The 18038-nt window shown below is 39.6% G+C and overlaps 1 protein-coding gene across 2 annotated transcripts in view; it reads right to left on the reverse strand.

Annotated features, from left to right (window-relative positions):
- The window catches only part of arr (low-density lipoprotein receptor-related protein 6), a 172474-nt gene that overhangs the window by 67121 nt on the left and 87315 nt on the right, over positions 1-18038 (reverse strand). For both annotated transcript variants that reach the window (XM_053790208.2, XM_053790209.2), the window contains 3 exons: positions 16846-16987; positions 960-1124; positions 315-456 (listed from right to left, as the gene is read on the reverse strand). In XM_053790208.2, coding sequence (XP_053646183.1) covers positions 315-456; positions 960-1124; positions 16846-16987 — 449 coding nt within the window. The remainder of the gene's footprint in view (positions 1-314; positions 457-959; positions 1125-16845; positions 16988-18038) is intronic.

Genomic DNA, 18038 nt, shown 5'->3' on the forward strand with positions numbered 1-18038 from the left:
TTCTACACCATAGGAAGGTTAGCATAGGCACCACTGTGACCACAAATGCAAGTTTTTACAGATGAATCTCCAGCTAGCGTGGCCGTGGCGAACTCTAGCTCAAGTCCCCTCAAAGCCGTTAACATGACTCACGAAATCGTAATGACACGATTGCAATCGTGTCATTACAATTTCTTGGTTCACTTAATCATTAATACAATTTCTCTCACCTTAGAAAAAATAATTTATTCAATAATGCTGTCACAACAATGAAAAAAGTGATTAAGAGATCCTGAAATAAGAAAATGCTGAAGCAAGAAAGTGAGTAGACTTACATGGCTTCCTGAATACCAGTAACAGGGATGGGAACATTATGGCTGGTAAGGAGTGAGATCCGCCTGATGTCTTCCTTCCTTGTGTACAAGAGAAAGGCTTCAGGCACCACACACTGTTTTTCATTTTGGGTGAGCTCATAGCCTGTCAAAATGGGTACAACAGAGTTGATTCTCAAGTTACAAGTTCTTTAGAGTTCCAATGGACATATTTAACTTTTTTTTTTTTCCTAAAAAAAAAAAAAAAAAAAAAAAAAAAAAATCTGCCAATGAGTAAATTACACATTCAATCAAGCAATTATATTTTGGATCTACAGTGGACCCCCGACTTACAATCAGCTCCCAACTCAAACAATTATGTAAGTGTGTGTTTTTTAAGTGCTTATGTAAGTGTATTTTTGGGGGTCTGAAACGGACTAATCTAATTTACAATATTCCTTATGGGAGCAAATTCGTTCGGTAACGGCACCCGAACAGCCTTCTGGAATGAATTAATATCGTAAGTCGGGGGTCCACTGTATCCTTTCCTTGTATTATATTTTATGCCCACAAAGAAAATGAAATTTTGTTCATGTAAACATTGTTGTAATGCTAGACATATTATATAACCATTCAGAAAGAAAATTAAATTTCTAAGGCCACATGTACCAATTGGACATCCGCAGGTGTAGTTAGTGGGTCTATTAAGACATAGGTGAGAACATCCACCATTGTTTATGTGACAAGGATTGGAGCCAGCTTTCTTGCTTACATTCACCGCCTTCAGTCCCATCAAGTCTGGTAGCTGCTCCACAATAACCTCACGCTGAGTCGCTGCAAAGATTACATGTTATTCATTTGTTAAGAAATGCATTTTTTTCCAGTATCATTTTTTTAGTACTTTCAGCTATTCTTATTTTTTTTTTATAAATATCTACTAATTGTTAACCATATCCTACAAAACATAATACAGTAGTGCTGACTTACAAGGTTTGCACTTACAACACTGGCATTTTGAAACCAATTAATTACTCATGAACAATGACTTGCTCATCCGACATCGGGACAAATATATTTATTATTTTCTTAAGGATAAATTATGAGTATTTTTTTTTTTTATGAGATGCTTTCAAACTTTGTGTACATACATTTTTTGCATGCATAGAGTACCAATACTTGTTTGGCAAAGACTGGACGAGAGCTGAAAATTTAATATTTATATTACGTACGTTAGTAACTTAAAATATTAAATCAGCACTCTTAGTTGTATTGTGGATGCTACAATCTGAGGCAATACACCACACAATACTCATATTCACATCCACCTATTCCTTCTCACACTCAAACCATACACACTAACACCCACCAATCCTCTTTCACGCCCACACCACTCACCTGTAACTGTTTTGCATGATGGTAGGATTGCTGGTTTTCTTTTTCTGTCTCATAAACACGCTAAGATAACAGGGATATCTTGCTACTCCTACTTACACTTTGGTCACACTTCACAGACACGCACATGCATATATATATATACATACATCTAGGTTTTCCTCTTTTTTCTAAATAGCTCTTGTTCTTTTTTATTTCTTCTATTGTCCATGGGGAAGTGGAAAAGAATCTTTCCTCCGTAAGCCATGCGTGTCGTATGAGGCGACTAAAATGCCGGGAGCAATGGGCTAGTAACCCCTTCTCCTGTATACAATTACTAAAAAAGAGAAGAAGAAAAACTTTATAAAACTGGGTTGCTTAAATGTGCGTGGATGTAGTGCGGATGACAAGAAACAGATGATTGCTGATGTTATGAATGAAAAGAAGTTGGATGTCCTGGCCCTAAGCGAAACAAAGCTGAAGGGGGTAGGAGAGTTTCAGTGGGGGGAAATAAATGGGATTAAATCTGGAGTATCTGAGAGAGTTAGAGCAAAGGAAGGGGTAGCAGTAATGTTAAATGATCAGTTATGGAAGGAGAAAAGAGAATATGAATGTGTAAATTCAAGAATTATGTGGATTAAAGTAAAGGTTGGATGCGAGAAGTGGGTCATAATAAGCGTGTATGCACCTGGAGAAGAGAGGAATGCAGAGGAGAGAGAGAGATTTTGGGAGATGTTAAGTGAATGTATAGGAGCCTTTGAACCAAGTGAGAGAGTAATTGTGGTAGGGGACTTGAATGCTAAAGTAGGAGAAACTTTTAGAGAGGGTGTGGTAGGTAAGTTTGGGGTGCCAGGTGTAAATGATAATGGGAGCCCTTTGATTGAACTTTGTATAGAAAGGGGTTTAGTTATAGGTAATACATATTTTAAGAAAAAGAGGATAAATAAGTATACACGATATGATGTAGGGCGAAATGACAGTAGTTTGTTGGATTATGTATTGGTAGATAAAAGACTGTTGAGTAGACTTCAGGATGTACATGTTTATAGAGGGGCCACAGATATATCAGATCACTTTCTAGTTGTAGCTACACTGAGAGTAAAAGGTAGATGGGATACAAGGAGAATAGAAGCATCAGGGAAGAGAGAGGTGAAGGTTTATAAACTAAAAGAGGAGGCAGTTAGGGTAAGATATAAACAGCTATTGGAGGATAGATGGGCTAATGAGAGCATAGGCAATGGGGTCGAAGAGGTATGGGGTAGGTTTAAAAATGTAGTGTTAGAGTGTTCAGCAGAAGTTTGTGGTTACAGGAAAGTGGGTGCAGGAGGGAAGAGGAGCGATTGGTGGAATGATGATGTAAAGAGAGTAGTAAGGGAGAAAAAGTTAGCATATGAGAAGTTTTTACAAAGTAGAAGTGATGCAAGGAGGGAAGAGTATATGGAGAAAAAGAGAGAAGTTAAGAGAGTGGTGAAGCAATGTAAAAAGAGAGCAAATGAGAGAGTGGGTGAGATGTTATCAACAAATTTTGTTGAAAATAAGAAAAAGTTTTGGAGTGAGATTAACAAGTTAAGAAAGCCTAGAGAACAAATGGATTTGTCAGTTAAAAATAGGAGAGGAGAGTTATTAAATGGAGAGTTAGAGGTATTGGGAAGATGGAGGGAATATTTTGAGGAATTGTTAAATGTTGATGAAGATAGGGAAGCTGTGATTTCGTGTATAGGGCAAGGAGGAATAACATCTTGTAGGAGTGAGGAAGAGCCAGTTGTGAGTGTGGGGGAAGTTCGTGAGGCAGTAGGTAAAATGAAAGGGGGCAAGGCAGCCGGAATTGATGGGATAAAGATAGAAATGTTAAAAGCAGGTGGGGATATAGTTTTGGAGTGGTTGGTGCAATTATTTAATAAATGTATGGAAGAGGGTAAGGTACCTAGGGATTGGCAGAGAGCATGCATAGTTCCTTTGTATAAAGGCAAAGGGGATAAAAGAGAGTGCAAAAATTATAGGGGGATAAGTCTGTTGAGTGTACCTGGTAAAGTGTATGGTAGAGTTATAATTGAAAGAATTAAGAGTAAGACGGAGAATAGGATAGCAGATGAACAAGGAGGCTTTAGGAAAGGTAGGGGGTGTGTGGACCAGGTGTTTACAGTGAAACATATAAGTGAACAGTATTTAGATAAGGCTAAAGAGGTCTTTGTGGCATTTATGGATTTGGAAAAGGCGTATGACAGGGTGGATAGGGGGGCAATGTGGCAGATGTTGCAAGTGTATGGTGTAGGAGGTAGGTTACTGAAAGCAGTGAAGAGTTTTTACGAGGATAGTGAGGCTCAAGTTAGAGTATGTAGGAAAGAGGGAAATTTTTTCCCAGTAAAAGTAGGCCTTAGACAAGGATGTGTGATGTCACCGTGGTTGTTTAATATATTTATAGATGGGGTTGTAAGAGAAGTAAATGCGAGGGTCTTGGCAAGAGGCGTGGAGTTAAAAGATAAAGAATCACACACAAAGTGGGAGTTGTCACAGCTGCTCTTTGCTGATGACACTGTGCTCTTGGGAGATTCTGAAGAGAAGTTGCAGAGATTGGTGGATGAATTTGGTAGGGTGTGCAAAAGAAGAAAATTAAAGGTGAATACAGGAAAGAGTAAGGTTATGAGGATAACAAAAAGATTAGGTGATGAAAGATTGAATATCAGATTGGAGGGAGAGAGTATGGAGGAGGTGAACGTATTCAGATATTTGGGAGTGGACGTGTCAGCGGATGGGTCTATGAAAGATGAGGTGAATCATAGAATTGATGAGGGAAAAAGAGTGAGTGGTGCACTTAGGAGTCTGTGGAGACAAAGAACTTTGTCCTTGGAGGCAAAGAGGGGAATGTATGAGAGTATAGTTTTACCAACGCTCTTATATGGGTGTGAAGCGTGGGTGATGAATGTTGCAGCGAGGAGAAGGCTGGAGGCAGTGGAGATGTCGTGTCTGAGGGCAATGTGTGGTGTGAATATAATGCAGAGAATTCGTAGTTTGGAAGTTAGGAGGAGGTGTGGGATTACCAAAACTGTTGTCCAGAGGGCTGAGGAAGGGTTGTTGAGGTGGTTCGGACATGTAGAGAGAATGGAGCGAAACAGAATGACTTCAAGAGTGTATCAGTCTGTAGTGGAAGGAAGGCGGGGTAGGGGTCGGCCTAGGAAGGGTTGGAGGGAGGGGGTAAAGGAGGTTTTGTGTGCGAGGGGCTTGGACTTCCAGCAGGCATGTGTGAGCGTGTTTGATAGGAGTGAATGGAGACAAATGGTTTTTAATACTTGACGTGCTGTTGGAGTGTGAGCAAAGTAACATTTATGAAGGGATTCAGGGAAACCGGCAGGCCGGACTTGAGTCCTGGAGATGGGAAGTACAGTGCCTGCACTCTGAAGGAGGGGTGTTAATGTTGCAGTTTAAAAACTGTAGTGTAAAGCACCCTTCTGGCAAGACAGTGATGGAGTGAATGATGGTGAAAGTTTTTCTTTTTCGGGCCACCCTGCCTTGGTGGGAATCGGCCAGTGTGATAATAATAAAAAAAATAACCACTCACCCGCACACCCACCCACTGTTACAAATAACGCGATTTCTAATAAGCTTAGAGATCTCCAGTGAATACTAGAAAGGACTGCCCTTCCAGCATCCAGCCTGTTACTGGGTTTTTGGAACAAGTAGTCAGTATTCTGGTCCAATTATCCATTAGAATTCAGTAAGATTCAATAGTGCTTCAGGATTACACTTGGTAGGCTACTAACTAAAGAAATTAAAATTTAATAAGTTTATTTATAACAAAATTGTCTAGGCATATATTATCAAAGTAAATTATAGTAATCAATTGAATATAATATAGGATACAAGTTCCTACACTTCTCTCGTGTACAGTAGTACAGAGCTGAAGGCTCATATCACATCTTAATGGCTTTTAAGTACCGTCTGGTACATTGTTAGCAATTAATAGCATAATACAGTACAAATATATACAAGTAAGTTTGTATGTATGTGTGTAAGTGCTCTAAGTAGTTCGGTATGTCTCAAGACTCGACTAGACTTAACCAGTGACTGACTAAAAGTCCTCACATAAACTAACCTCTTGACCAACCTGGCAATCAGAACAGCTTGCTTGAACAATAAAACGGCTGATAAGCCGAACAGCAATATAACAAGCAACAGCGACACAGAATCAGAAACAAGGAGATAATATAGCGACACTAAGTAGGGACCAACTGCAGATCCTCCACAAAAGTCACAAAACTCCCATACTACTGAATCTAAGTTCAGCATTAGAAAATCCCCGACTGACAGTACACAGATACCAGTACAAATTAGGTCAGAAGCTACAGCTCAGGACCTGAGTTTCTCAGAGTGTCTATGCGACACACAACCTCAGTACAATGTCAAAAATCACCAAGTCTAGACTATGTTCTGTGAACAGAGTTACGCAGAACCAACAACAAGAAAGCAACAGAGATGATCTTCCAACAAGGGCCAGCAAGGGAGAGCTAGAGGCACGTCTCGTCAGAAGAACGTCAAACAGACAACAGCGAGAGCGCAGCCCAGGCAGACTACTCCAGGCGAGGTGTGATCCCCCCCCCCCCGATCACGTGCCTCTCCGTGGACTGCTGCTGCCCAGCAACACAGAAGCCGGCAGCGTAACAAGCGAAACGCTTGTTAGACAAGGCCGTCAGCTACTTAACACTCGAACTATGAGCACTGAATAACATATAAATGTTACATCCTACCTAATAATATAACTAAGTCAAATAATAATATAAAGCAATATATTTACAATTTAGCTAATATCGCAAATATAAGCAATATAAAATTATATGAACAGGTAATATACATTATATACATTGTGACCCATTCAGGGGTCGCAATACCCACTCACACACAATCCCTCTCTTATATTCTATTTCATTCTATTTACATGTGAAAAGAAGCAGTACCGACTGTAAATATTGGATAAACATTTGTTGGAAAAAATAACTGAAATTAGATATAGAATACAGTACATGTATTGTGGTTGGAATGCATTAGTAATTCATTTTGTATTATTTCTTACTGGAAAAAATAGGATAAGAGTAGAGAACAATTGACTTATGGTGAATTTTCTGGAATGAATTAACATTGTAAGTTGGAGCCCTATTGCATGTTTACATTTTTTCAACCTTTTCATTGTCCAGACCCCAAAATTAACCCTTTGACTGTTTTGGTCATATGTATACGTCTTACGAGCCACCGTTTTTGACGTATATATACTCAAATTCTAGCGGCTTCAAATCAAGCAGGAGAAAACTGGTAGGCCCACACATGAGACAATGGGTCTGTGTGGTCAGTGTGCACCATATAAAAAAATCCTGCAGCACGCAGTGCATAATGAGGAAAAAAAACTCCGACCGCTTTTTTAATTAAAATGCCTACTTTGTGGTCTATTTTTGTATAGTATTTATGGTTGTATTCTCGTTTTCTTGGTCTCATTTGATAGAATGGAAAACATATTATAGAGATAGAGGTGATTTTGATTGGTTTTGCTATGAAAAGAACCTTGAAATGGAGCTCAATTTAGGTGAAATGTTTGATTTTTGCCGATGTTCAAAAGTACACAAATGATGTCATTTTCCAATAAATGTCCAAGTAGCCATTCTAATATGCAGTCACGAATGGGTTGACATTATTTATACAATTATTGCAATATTGCAGTAGTCTGCATAACAGTAAATCTTCTATTTTTTTAAATAAAAATTCAAAATAGAAAGCAAAAGTAATATCAGAGGGACCTAGAGACATGACTGATGAACAAAGAAAATGTTATTCTAGAGCCAGGAATGTCTGCACTGTTCATTCTGGACCCTATTTTGAAATTGTTATATTTTTTAATTTTCGTGAAATTGGCCAAATAGCAAATTCCTGACCATGTTATTGGGTAGTTGAAATCGGTAAATGGGCAGTTTCTTGTATTCAATTGATAGAAAAAATTGAGTTCTAAAGAAATACCTATGAGTTTGGTCGACTGGAACAATGAAATTAACCGAAAATAGAGTTCAACGTGGGCGAAATCGCCGATTTGTAAATATCGCCAAGGTCGCTAACTTCGTGAGAGCGTAATTCCGTCAGTTTTCCATCAAATTTCGTTCTTTTAGTGTCATTACAATTGGGAAAAGATTCTCTATCATTTCATAAGAAAAAATAATATTTTGGGGGGTGGGGGGTTGCAATACCAGGAGATACCTCAGAATTTGGGGGTTGCGGCAGTCAAGGGGTTAATATTGCTCATGTCCACTTTAAAAAAATATATATCTTTTCTTCTACAATGGTACAGAATCATTTTCTGGAAGTAATGACACCAGAAATATGAAATTTGATGGAAAAATTACAGAATTATGCAGTTGAAAAGTTAGTGGACTGAGCATTATTTATGCATTAGGAATTTTGCCCACTTTGAGTGCTATTTGAAGTCAATTCCTCTGCTCCATTCAACCAAATAATTAGCTATTATGTTATTATGCTTTCCGTTCTACCAACTGAGCACAAGAAATTGCTCTTTCAAGTATTACAGCTACCCTATAAAATGTACAGAAGTCAGTAATTTGGCCAATTTTACCAAAAAATGAAAAAATACCAATTTAAAAATAAAGTGTAAAATATACACTCATTCCTAGGTCTCTCCTACACTACACCTGCCTTTCATTTTGAATTCATAATCGCAAAAATAGAAGATTTATTCTAATTCCTGGATAATAAAATATAATCAGGAATGACTGGTCATGGTTTATGGTATCCCAATAATTGAATCTGATCTATTAATTACCCATAATACAGACTAAGGGGGGGACTTACCTGTCCTATGAAAAAAAACAGCAAAAATCTAATATTTCTGCTCACTGCACAGACCCATTCTCTCATATCTGGAACAAAATTTACCGCTCACAGCTTATCTGAGTGAGCTAGCTCATGACTCAGAACTTTGAGAGATACCTTGACCTCAGTGACACAGTTCTACGTGATTGCCATCTCCTGCTAAGGTAGGGCGACCCAAAAACAAAAACATTCATTCAACTACCACTTTTCCAGAAGTGTGCCAAAATCACAAACAGATTAATGTGTGACTACAACATCCCCACCCCTCCTTCAGGGCACAGTCACTGCTCTTCCCACCCCCTAAGACTCAAGTAAGGCTAACCAGTTTCCCTAGATCCTTTCATGAAAGTTACCCTGCTCATACTCCAATAGTGCTACCATTAAAAGCCACTGGTCTCCATGTACTCCTATCTAACACACACACACACACACACATAAGCCTGCTGGATGTCAAACCCCTAAAACTCATAGCCTCCTGTACCTCCTTCCACCAACTGTTTCTGGGATGATCCCTCCCCCTTCTTTCTATTTCAGATTTATACACCCTCTTCATCAACCTATTCCAGTCCATCCTCTTTACATTGCAAAACCACCTCAAAAACCCCTCCTCAACTCTGAAGTAAACCCTTGGTCACCCCACATTTCCTCTCAATTTCCACTATAATCCTTAATATAAACTTTCAGGTTCCTACTAATAATCTAATTACAGATGCTCCTCGCTGCACAATAGCTCAACTTACGATATTTTGATTTTACAATGGGGTGACAGTGACCCAGTGCCTTCCTCCCCAGCATCATCTTCCAGTTCCCTCTCACTGCCTCCCTCACTGAATCAGTACCCCTCTCATCACTTCCCACCGATTCACTACCTTTCAATGCTTCACTGCCTGCTGTAAGTCAACCATTCATGGCTTTCCTCAATGCCTCCTTCACTGTCTCCCTGATTCATCACTTTATTCACCATCTCCCTCACTACTTTCCTTTTAAGCATATATAAAGCACTCACATTTTTTTAATGGCAAATCTTCAAGAAAGGTAGTTTCATTATTTACGTAGTCTCAATAAGGAAAGGGAAAAACAGGCTCACGCATCACCCTCCTTCACACACTATATTAGCTCAATTAGATTTGCCATTCCAAAACAATTTTTTTTCTTTTTAAGTCTATTCTAAGAATGTCATTATAAACCATTTTAGAGCGATATAATGAAATACAGGTACCATCCGACTTATGACTGAGCTTGGTTCCGACCAACCGGTCATAAGTCAAAATGGCCGTGAGTCGAACCCTAGAATATTGCCGACATACAGGGTAGTAGTAGTAGTAGTAGTAGTTATACATGTGCTGGAAAAGTTAGCTAGTACGTGACAAAGGAAGATTACAAAAGCTATGGCTTGGGTAGCATAAAAGATAGGTTGGGCAAATGTATATGGATGGATTTGAGAAGGCATGTTTCAGTGTCCCTTTTAGAAAAGGTAGCTTGTCATTGGACTATTTTTCAGCATTAAAAAGAACATAAGAAAGGAGGAACACTGCAGCAGGTCCATTGGCTTATACTAGGCAAGTCCTTCACAAATACATCCCACTAAGTGAACATTTACCCAACCCATCCTCAATGCTACCCAAGCAATAAGAACGTAAGAAAGGAAGAACACTGCAGTAGGCCTGTTGGCTCATACTGGGCAGGTCCTTCAACAATCTAACCCGCCAACAAAATATTTGCCCAACCAACCTCAGTTCTACCTTAACAATAAGCTCTGATAAATCCACTAGCTAGTGTGCAAGTCCCACTCAAATCCAACCCCTCTCACTTATGTATTTATCCAACCTAAATTTGGAACTACCCAAGGTTTTACTTTACATTTTTATGCATATAATGCAGAGAATTCGTAGTTTGGAAGTTAGGAGGAGGTGCGGGATTACCAAAACTGTTGTCCACAGGGCTGAGGAAGGGTTGTTGAGGTGGTTCGGACATGTAGAGAGAATGGAGCGAAACAGAATGGCTTCAAGAGTGTATCAGTCTGTAGTGGAAGGAAGGCGGGGTAGGGGTCGGCCTAGGAAAGGTTGAAGGGAGGGGGTAAAGGAGGTTTTGTGTGCGAGGGGCTTGGACTTCCAGCAGGCATGCGTGAGCGTGTTTGATAGGAGTGAATGGAGACAAATGGTTTTTAATACTTGACGTGCTGTTGGAGTGTGAGCAAAGTAACATTTATGAAGGGATTCAGGGAAACCGGCAGGCCGGACTTGAGTCCTGGAGATGGGAAGTACAGTGCCTGCACTCTGAAGGAGGGGTGTTAATGTTGCAGTTTAAAAACTGTAGTGTAAAGCACCCTTCTGGCAAGACAGTGATGGAGTGAATGATGGTGAAAGTTTTTCTTTTTCGGGCCACCCTGCCTTGGTGGGAATCGGCCAGTGTGATAAAAAAAAAAAATTTTATGCTGTTATTACTGTGGTTTCTTCAGTATTAGGACTGAAGAAGCCACTCGTGGCAAAATGTTTCCTTTAATAAATGTCCTGAACTGTACATAAGTGTCTTTTCCCACATCACATAATTGCTACTACATAAGGGACACGCCCAGTTTGGGCCAACAGGCCTGCTGCAGTGTTCCTCCTTTCTTATGTTCTTACGTAATAGAGAAGGGACACTGAAACATGCCTTCTCAAATCCATCCATATACATTTGCCCAACCTATTTTTGATGCTACCCAAGCCATAGCTTTTGTAAACTTTCTTTCTCATGTGCCAGCTGACTTTTCCATCACATGTATAACTACTACTACTACTACCACCTCTACTTGTGTGGGCGAAACGTTGTTCATAAAGGATCACATTATACTGCTGCCAGACACACGGTCGTAAGTCAAGTGGTCGTATGTCGCGCAGGTCATAAGTCAGATGGTACCTGTATTGGTAATAAGTGAAGTGGTGCTGTACTTGGCGGATCACATGAGTGACAATGCACAGTGACTACCCACTCCAACTGCACCCGAGCGAATTTTTACCGCACATGAACAGGGTAATAGTTGCAATAATGTTGGTAGAATTACCGACAATATGCAAAGTAAAAGGACACAAGTGCAACTAATGTGACATTTTATTGTGGCAACGTTTCGCTCTCCATCATCCCTTCAAGCAACACTTGGTTACGTTACGTGGACGACGTCCTCGTAATAACTCCCAAACGTTTTGAAGTACGGAATCTTCAGGCAAGGCTCAACGCAGTTGAACCGGCGATCCAATTTACACTAGAAGAAAAGTCCAATGACAAGCTACCTTTCCTCGACGTCCTCATTCACAAAGTAGACGACAACCTAAGATTTCAAGTTTATCGGAAACCTACCAATAAAAATGATCTCACACACTTCTATTCCAGTCAAGATACTAAGACCAAAAGAGGCATCATCATCGGGTTTTTCCTAAGAGCATACCGAATTTGTAGTCCTGAGTTTCTTGACGAAGAATGTACATGTATTCACCAAACCTTCACTGAATTACATTTTCCTTCCTTTTTCATCCAAGACTGCAAGAAAAGAGCTCTTCAGATCATTAATTCTCCACGCACCAACATCACTCCCAACAAAGTTATAATTCTTCCCAACAGCCAGGTTGCACTGAACGTTTCTAAAGTACTTTCACAAGCTAACACCAGAGTCGCCATCACTTCCAGCACTTCAATAAAGGATCTGACCAGGACAAAATCAAAGCACCACGAACCAGTTAATGCAGGGGTTTACACTATACCCTGTGGAGGCTGCGACAAGATTTATGTAGGTGAAACAGCAAGAAACCTCGACACCCGCCTCAATGAACACATTTACGCATGTAGGAACGATAACTTGAACAACGCCTGTGTACAACACCGAAATTCCACCAATCATCTCATGAAATTCAGGGACGCCCAATTAGTGATGAAAGAAACTAATTTCCGAAGACACAAGTGCCTCGAATCAGCACTAATCGCTGTTTCGAATACAATTAAACAAAACAAAGGCAGCTTCACCATCTCTGAAGTTTTAGCAAGAATCCTCCTGAAAACAGTAAACCCTGCCATCACATAGTCTCTCCTATTAATACTGCACAAAGCACATTAGAGAGTGAACACTGAAACAGGCCTTCTCTATCCAGTCTATATTTGTCTAACCTATTTTTATGTTACCCAGTAATAGCTTTTATATCCTTTTACTCATGAACGAGTTAATTGCTCTACCATATTGTATTACTACTACTACTACTACAACTTATGCCACTACTACTACTACCACTAGTATTGCACCTCACTCGGAGCCTATATATACCCTCTGTGTCCATGTACTGTTTGTAATGGCTTGACAAAGCTCCTGGAGAGCGAAACGTTGCCACAATAAAATGTCACATTAGTTGCACTTGTGTCCTTTTACTTTGCAGGGTAATAGTTTGTGAAGGGATTCAGGGAAACCGGTTAGCTGGACTCGAGTCCTCAGTGCTCGAGGCAATGATGTAGGCAAGCATAGAGGTGAAGATTTAGTTAGAAGGTACAGGACAGCAATAGACATAATTAGAAAGAAAGGGGGGGGCACTCTGTCATATGTGGCATTTTGCCAAGAAGGGGTGTTGGAAATGAATGGCTGTCCAGAGCAATTGGTATTAATTGTTGGCTGGACAAACACTGTAAGGATAATGCAGTACCATTCATCGACAACTGGGACCACTTCTATGGCCAAAATGACATGTATGCCAGGGATGGGGTTCACTTATCCAGGGAAGGTGTGGGTATTCTTGCTAGGTCAGTTGAGGGTGTTTTTTTTTTTTTTCAACAAGTCAGCCGTCTCCCACCGAGGCAGGGTGACCCAAAAAAGAAAGAAAATCCCCAAAAAGAAAATACTTTCATCATTATTCAACACTTTCACCACACTCGCACATTATCACTGTTTTTGCAGAGGTGCTCAGAATGCAACAGTTTAGAAGCATACACATATAAAGATACACAGCATATCCCTCCAAACTGCCAATATCCCAAACCCCTCCTTTAAAGTGCAGGCATTGTACTTCCCATTTCCAGGACTCAAGTCCGACTATACGAAAATAACCGGTTTCCCTGAAATCCCTTCACTAAATATTACCCTGCTCACACTCCAACAGATCGTCAGGTCCCAAGTACCATTCGTCTCCATTCACTCCTATCTAACACGCTCACGCACGCTTGCTGGAAGTCCAAGCCCCTTGCCCACAAAACCTCCTTTACCCCCTCTCTCCAACCCTTTCGAGGACGACCCCTACCCCGCATTCCTTCCCCTACAGATTTATATGCTTTCCATGTCATTCTACTTTGATCCATTCTCTCTAAATGACCAAACCACCTCAACAACCCCTCTTCTGCACTCTGACTAATACTTTTATTACTCCACACCTTTTCCTAATTTCCACACTCCGAATTTTCTGCATAATATTTACACCACACATTGCCCTTAAACAGGACATCTCCACTGCCTCCAACCGTCTCCTCGCTGCTGCATTTACCACCCAAGCTTCACACCCATATAAGTGTTGGTACTACTATACTTTCATACATTCCCTTCTTTGCCTCCATAGATAACGTTTTTTGACTCCACATATACCTCAACGCACCACTCACCTGTTGTTAGGATTTTAAACTGGTTAGAGGTATGGGTTTAGAAATGGAAAATAAAGAGTGTCGAAATACGGATTTAGACTTTGAAATTATAAATCTTAACAATAACTAGGACAGTAATAGGTATAGTGGAATAACAGAAAGGACCAGGAAGGGTAAAGAGAAAGGAGGGTCCTTAAATATATATTACACAAATACTCGTAGTGCTAGGAATAAGATGGACGAGTTGAGATTAGTTGCTAGTGCAGGTAACATTGATGTATTTGCCTTAACTGAGACGTGGTTCAATACGAAAAATCAGGACATGCCTGCTGAATGTCACATACAGGGTTTTAAATTATTCCAAGTAGACAGAAGTATCAGGAAGGGGGGTAGGGTGGCACTGTATGTCCGAGATTGCTTGAACTGTTGCATAAAAACAGGTATAAAATCTGAAATAACACGTACAATCTCTATGGATAAAATTTTCAGAGGGGCATGAAAAATTGATTTTAGGTGTGATATACTGTCCCCCAAACTTAGATAGGGACCAAGGGAGACTACTATGGGAGGAAATTGTTAAGGCCACAATGCACGATAATGTAGTAATTCTAGGGGGCTTCAACTTTAGTAAGATTGATTGGAATTTCTTGAATGGGAATTTAGAATCTAATGATTTCTTAGCAGTAGTTCAGGATTGTTTTTTGAAGCGGTTTGTGACAGAGACTACAAGGGGAAATAACCTGCTTGATTTGGTTCTGGAAAACAAGGAAACCCTTGTTCATAATTTAGAAATTACAGAGGAACTTGGCACAAGTGAATGGAAGTATGATAGTAGGGATAACTCAGTAACGGTCCCAGGTTTTCGCTTAGCAGATTGCAATGGGCTTAGAGAACACTTGTCATCTGTGGATTGGGGTAACGAAGAGAGCTATCAATATGCCAGTTTTCTGCACAAAGAACACTTGTCCTGTATAAAGAAACTAGATCAAATAACAAGCTCAAATATCTTTTAGGGCAGAAGAAAGGAATTTATAGGTGTATCAAAAGAGGTGAGGGTCTTCTCATGATTTAGTATATTGACATTAAGCGGGACGTTAAAAAGGGAATAAGAAAAGTTAAACGGGACTATGAAATTGAAGTTGCTAGGGATTCGAAATCTAACCCTAAAAGTTTTTTCCAGGTGTGTAGAACAAAAGTTAGAGATAAGATAGTTCCCCTTAAAAATAACTATGGAGTTCTCACTGACAAAGAGAATGAAATGTGCTCTATTTTTAATATTTTCTCTCGGTTTTCACTCCAAGACACTAATAATATCCCAATAATTAGGATTTTTAATAGGCCTGAAGAAGATAAATTATGTAATATTACAGTCACTAGTGAAATGGTATTCAAACGGACAGACCATTTGAAGCAAAATAAATCGCCTGGTCCCGATGAGCTTTTTCCAAGGGTTATTAAGGAATGCAAAATGGAACTCTGTGAACCTTTAACTAATATTTTTAATTTATCTCTTCAAACAGGTAATTTCCATTTTTAAAGCAGGGGACAAGCTGTTACCGTCAAATTACCGCCCAATATGCCTAACCTCAATTGTATGCAAATTACTAGTCAATTATAACTGATAATATAAGAAGCCATCTCGATAGGTATAATTTGATTAATGATACTCAACATGGATTCACTAGGGGCCGTTCCTGCCTAACTAATTTATTAACTTTCTTCAGTAAGGCTTTTGAGGCCGTTGATCATGATAAAGAATTCGATATTGTTTATTTAGATTTTAGTAAGGCTTCTGATAGAGTACCACATCAGAGACTGTTGAAAAAAGTAGCTGCTCATGGCACTGGGGAAAAAGTGCTGTCATGGATCGAGTCATGGCTCACTAATAGGAAGCAAAGAGTGTGCATAAATGGGGTTAAATCTGAGTGGGGATCTGTAACAAGTGGCATTCTGCAGGGATCAGTTTTAGGCCCATTGCTGTTTATAATATATATAAACGACCTTGACGAGGTAATTACTAGTGATATAAGCAAATTTGCTGATGACACGAAGATAGGTAGGATAATTGATTCAGACATTGATGTCTCGGAACTTCAGGAGGACTTAGACAAACTCAATTCACGGTCAGGTAAGTGGCAGATGCAGTTCAATGTAGATAAATGTAAAGTTCTAAAGCTCAGAAATGTTCATAACCCTAGCACCTACCAGCTTAATGATGTTGAACTTAGCCGTACAGAATGCAAAAAGGATTTGGGGGTTATGGTAAACAGCAACCTTGATAAATTAGGCACATGTGCAACTCTTGGGTATCTTTATTGAGGAAACGTTTTGCCACACAGTAGCTTCATCAGTCCATACAAAGGAGAATCTTGAAGAACAGGAGGAGAATGAGGTAATCAGTCCCTCAACCTTGAGTTGATGTGCTCTCCATGATGGTGAAAGTTTCTTTTTAAGGTCACCCTGCCTTGGTGGGAGGCAGCCAAAGTGTTATAAAAAAAAAAAAAAAAAAAAAAAGCTAATTCCTGTCAGAAACAGGCTTGCCATATATAACTGAAATCACAAATAGCAAATTTGCATAAAGTGAAGGTTTCCTGTAAGTACTTTAAAGAGTTATCCCTCACTACCAGGTAACCAGTTAATTTTAACTGTTTAATCTGCCTTTGGCCACTTCCAGTACACACTCCCCAAAGGCTGATATAATACATGTTGCGTATCCAAATCAAGCCTCATCACTAACCATCAAGCTTGTGGACTCTTTCGATGCTCCGCCGCTGCCAGTCAGTCCAGTACAAGTAGTCACCCAGGAGTGAAAAGCCAAACACATGTGGAAGGTGGTCACTCAGAACTACTCTTCTCCCACTGCCGTCTAAAGCTGCCATCTAATAAAAATAAGTAAATCAATCTATGAGAGCAATTAGTAGACAAGATATAATTGAATTTTTTTATTATATGCATTTGTAGCTACATTAAAAAAAAAATGTTAAAAATGTAAATGCTTCCAGTTATCTAGTAATGGTTTTGGGAATCATAGACCACAGGCCAATCTGTGCAGGCCTCCTAAACTGGAAACAAATCCTGCAGGAATAAGAACTATTAAGAATACACACAAATGTGTAATGTCACCATGGTTGTTTAATATATTTATAGATGGGGTTGTAAAAGAAGTAAATGCTAGTTTGTTCAGTAGAGGGGTGGGATTAAATCATGGGGAATTAAATACAAAAATGGGAAGTGACACAGTTACTTTTTGCTGATGATACTGTGCTTATGGGAGATTCTAAAGAAAAACTGCAAGGGTTAGTGGACGAATTTGGGTGTGTGTGTAAAGGTAGAAAGTTGAAAGTGAAAATAGAAAAGAGTAAGGTGATGAGAGTATCAAATGATTTAGGTAAAGAAAAATTGGATATCAAATTGGGGAGGAGTAGTATGGAAGAAGTGAATGTTTTCAGATATTTGGGATGGATTTATGAAGGATGAGGGTAATCATAGAATTGAAGGAAAAAATGTAAGTGGTACATTGAGGTATATGTGGAGGTAAAAAATTTTATCTATGGAGGCTAAGAAGGGAATGTATGAAAGTATAGTAGTACCAACACTCTTATATGGGTGTGAAGCTTGGGTTGTAAATGCTGCAGTGAGGAGGCGGTTGGAGGCTGTGGAGATGTCCTGTCTAAGGGCAATGTGTGGTGTAAATATTATGCAGAAAATTCGGAGTGTGGAAATTAGGAGAAGGTGTGGATTTAATAAAAGTATTAGTCAGAGAGCTGAAGAGGGTTTGTTGAGGTGGTTTGGTCATTTAGAGAGAATGGATCAAAGTAGAATGACATGGAGAGCGTATAAATCTGTAGGGAAGGAAGGCAGGGTAGGGGTCATCCTCAAATAGGTTGGAGGGAGGGGGATAAAGGAGGTGTTGTGGGCGAGGGGTTTGGA

Source organism: Cherax quadricarinatus, chromosome 58 (assembly GCF_038502225.1).
Source record: "Cherax quadricarinatus isolate ZL_2023a chromosome 58, ASM3850222v1, whole genome shotgun sequence".
NCBI classification, from domain to species: Eukaryota; Metazoa; Arthropoda; class Malacostraca; order Decapoda; family Parastacidae; genus Cherax; species Cherax quadricarinatus.